The sequence below is a fragment of the Populus alba genome, chromosome 7, assembly GCF_005239225.2.
Source record: "Populus alba chromosome 7, ASM523922v2, whole genome shotgun sequence".
Classification (NCBI taxonomy): Eukaryota; Viridiplantae; Streptophyta; class Magnoliopsida; order Malpighiales; family Salicaceae; genus Populus; species Populus alba.
The window spans coordinates 4566505-4569670 of NC_133290.1; the positions used below are offsets into that span (position 1 = coordinate 4566505).

General features: G+C 37.4%; 1 protein-coding gene across 1 annotated transcript; it reads right to left on the reverse strand.

The window, feature by feature from the left end:
- Window positions 1–871: 871 nt before the first annotated feature.
- Window positions 872–2682, reverse strand: LOC118063254 (anthocyanidin 3-O-glucosyltransferase 5). Its single transcript, XM_035077248.2, has one exon. The coding sequence runs from the start codon at window positions 2561–2563 to the stop codon at window positions 1094–1096; it is 1470 nt and encodes a 489-aa protein (XP_034933139.1). The 5' UTR covers window positions 2564–2682; the 3' UTR covers window positions 872–1093.
- Window positions 2683–3166: the final 484 nt, after the last annotated feature.

Below are 3166 nucleotides of genomic sequence, written 5' to 3' on the forward strand. Positions count from 1 at the left end.
ATGCGTAAGTACTCAAGATACTGTTGATTGGTAAAGAAAAAAATAAAATAAAATTTAAATTATTTTATAAGTGTTTTTAAAACGAAAAAATAACTATTATTGTGTACTTAAATGAATGTGTATTATACACTTTCTTCTTGTTATAACCATCTTAGATAAATTATTGACTACTTCTAGATTATCTCTCTCTTTTTCTCATGAACAGCAGTACTCAAGTTAGTGGGAATTAAAAGAGATATGCAATGCCTATTTTGACAAAAATAAAATAAAATAATAATCACACACACATATTTATTGACTGGCTAGCTACATATCAATGAGGTCAAGTCAATAAGTCTTTTTCACCGCAATTTCTACCACATGTGACGTCATCCCCAAGGACTTTTAAAAGAGAGAAGGTGCTGTAAGGAGACATCTCTCCGACATGCCTTTCCAATTAACTTGTTTCCTCCAATCAGGTTGGTCCGTATGTTTCGTGAAGCTAATGGTTCAACTTATGAGATGGCTGACGCTGATGGATCCATGCTCTGCATCCTAAAAAGCTTTTTTTCATGAAAAAACACCCGTGGTTCTTGTACCTCGCCGCCGGAACTAATTCCTTTAAACTCATTCTCAAACGCCTATAAATATTTCTTGATTAAATTTATGAATTTTAAAATGAATAATTATATAAATTTTAAATAATTCTGAAATTTATGAGGTTTAAATTAATAATTTTTAAAAATTAAATTTAAAACTTAATTACTAATTAATTTATATCTTTTAATATTTTCCATACTTCATTGGGTATTTTTGGAATATGCATGTATTTGCAATGTTTCATGCATCTAAATTCATGATGCATATCAAATACATTATATCTAAATTCATCTTCTTGCAAAACACAAATCTTAACTTGATTTTACAAATAAATCAAGTGATTACATCTTATTCAACCACACACCACGCGGAGAGAGAGCTAAATCTTATCAAACCATACCCTGTGGAGAGAGCGTCACGGCTTCCCGTCCTTCTCAAGGCCATTTTCCTCTTCGTTTAGAAAAATCTAAAGAGAATATGTGCAAGCACACATGAAAATAAAGACAACAAAATATCAAGCATTCCATGGTGCCTTCACCTCCATGCTTTTCCAGCTTTGCTCACACTGCTTGGCCACAAGAGACAGCGCATTATGAGAGGAACCACCCTGGCGTAAAGTCTCTGCTGCACCGTGTTTGAGTTTTTTGACCCTGTTTCTTATGTTTGTCGCTTCTTTATCTACAGTGATTTTTCTAATCATCATCTCTATCTCTTCCCTTCCTACCATTCCGTCTGATGCCAAAATGTTTGGTCGCACGGCGACACCAAGCTCTTCCGTTAGCAAAGCAGCATTCATCCGTTGCTCGGAGTATAGTGGCCATGCAATCAGAGGCACGCCAGTGGTGATGCTCTCCAGAGTCGAATTCCATCCACAATGAGATATGAACCCCCCCACTGATGGGTGGTTCAAGATCTCCACTTGAGGAGCCCAATCTTTAATCACCAAACCCACTTCTTGGATTCTATCTAAGAAACCTTCAGGAAAGCAGCTTGCCATGCTGTTAGCCTCACCGCTCCCTGCACTGAAAAAACACCCGTCTCCTGTTTTTCTTGAAGGTGAGCGTACCACCCAAACAAATCTTTGTTGACTTAGCTCGAGACCCCAAGCTAGCTCGACCATTTGCTCCAAGGACAGAGTTCCACCACTTCCAAATGATACATAGATGACGGATTCACTGGGTTGCTTGTCTAACCAAAGAAATAACTCACCGCTCCTAGAATCAAGTGGTTTGAGCGGCCTCGTTAATGGTCCGACCGGGTAAACCGGAGCCTTACAAAGCTGACCCAAGAGCTCCTCGTCTCTCAACGCTTCCAATGTTTTGGGTTCCAGGTCTTCCCATGTGTTCAGCAAAATCCCATCACATTTTGGGATCTCCATCCCCGTGCGAACGTACTCCAAATACTGTTGATCGGTGCGGTCTAACATGGGGTCAACCACATCTTCCGGTTGGACCGCTTTGCACCCAGGAATTTTCAATGGCTCCTTTTGATCAAGATATTCTCCTTGCACAACCTCATCAAGTATTGGAACATATATGGTTAGTGCTAGAAACCATGCATTCGAAGGAACATAAACATACCTGGGCATTTCAAATTCATCAGCCACCATCATAGCTTCACTTCCAAACAAGTCAACAATCAAGGCCGCAGGACGAAATGATAAAGCTGATATAGCAGACCGAAGAGCTGGCTTGATTTCACGCATGACAACACAAATCTGAGTAACAACAGCGGCTTCAGGACTGACGAGTCTAGAGATATTAACCGTTGGAAGTTCAACGATTTCACAGAGTTTTGGAGTCATGGCTGATTGGAGGACTTGGGATTCTGCTGCTGAAGAATGAGAAACAACAACAAATATGGTAACGTCAAAGTTGTGGTGTGTGAATAGTCGTTTGCCGAGTTCGAGAATGGGGATTAGGTGGCCTATTCCAAGGCTGGCTAACAATACCAGATGGGGTTTCGAGCCTGTTGTGTTCTCCATGAGTAAAAGTAATATCCAGGTAGCTAGAAAAGAGTGGAGAAGAGAAGAAGGAGAAATTGTTGGAATAGTGATGCCCGCAATATTTGTGGTGAACTCAAATTTATAAAACTCTCGTAATTTTTAAAAGGATAAATTTGAGTTTCGGTGACTTATTAAGTAAGACGTGCTAAAACATTATATTTTTCCCGCATCTTTCACTTATTATTATTATATTATTATTGTCTTTTTTTTTTTGTTTTTTTAATGAATTTTTTTTGTTTGATTTAGTTTGTTAATATTTTTTTATTGAGTTATCAGATTTTTATAATACGGATCCCGAGTTTGATGAGTTAACTCGGATTTTTTTTCTTTTTAATTAATTTTTTTTCGTTTAGTTTAGTTTGTTAATGTTAAATTTTTTTCTATTTAATTATTAGATTTTCATGACACGTATCCCGGGCTTGACGGATTAACCCAGTTAATTCTGGGTAAATCCGTCAAAAAAAATTTCTATTTAGTTATTAAATTTTCATGACTCAAATCTCAGGTTTTACGGGTTAACCTGATTTGAAAGGTTAAACCAATTAATTCAGATTTTTTTTCAATGTGGTTTTCAAACTTTTA

What these genes read in the sequence shown, in the direction of transcription:
- LOC118063254 (XM_035077248.2), bottom strand. Translation starts at nt 2,563, where the DNA reads ATGGAGAACACAACAGGCTCGAAACCCCATCTGGTATTGTTAGCCAGC.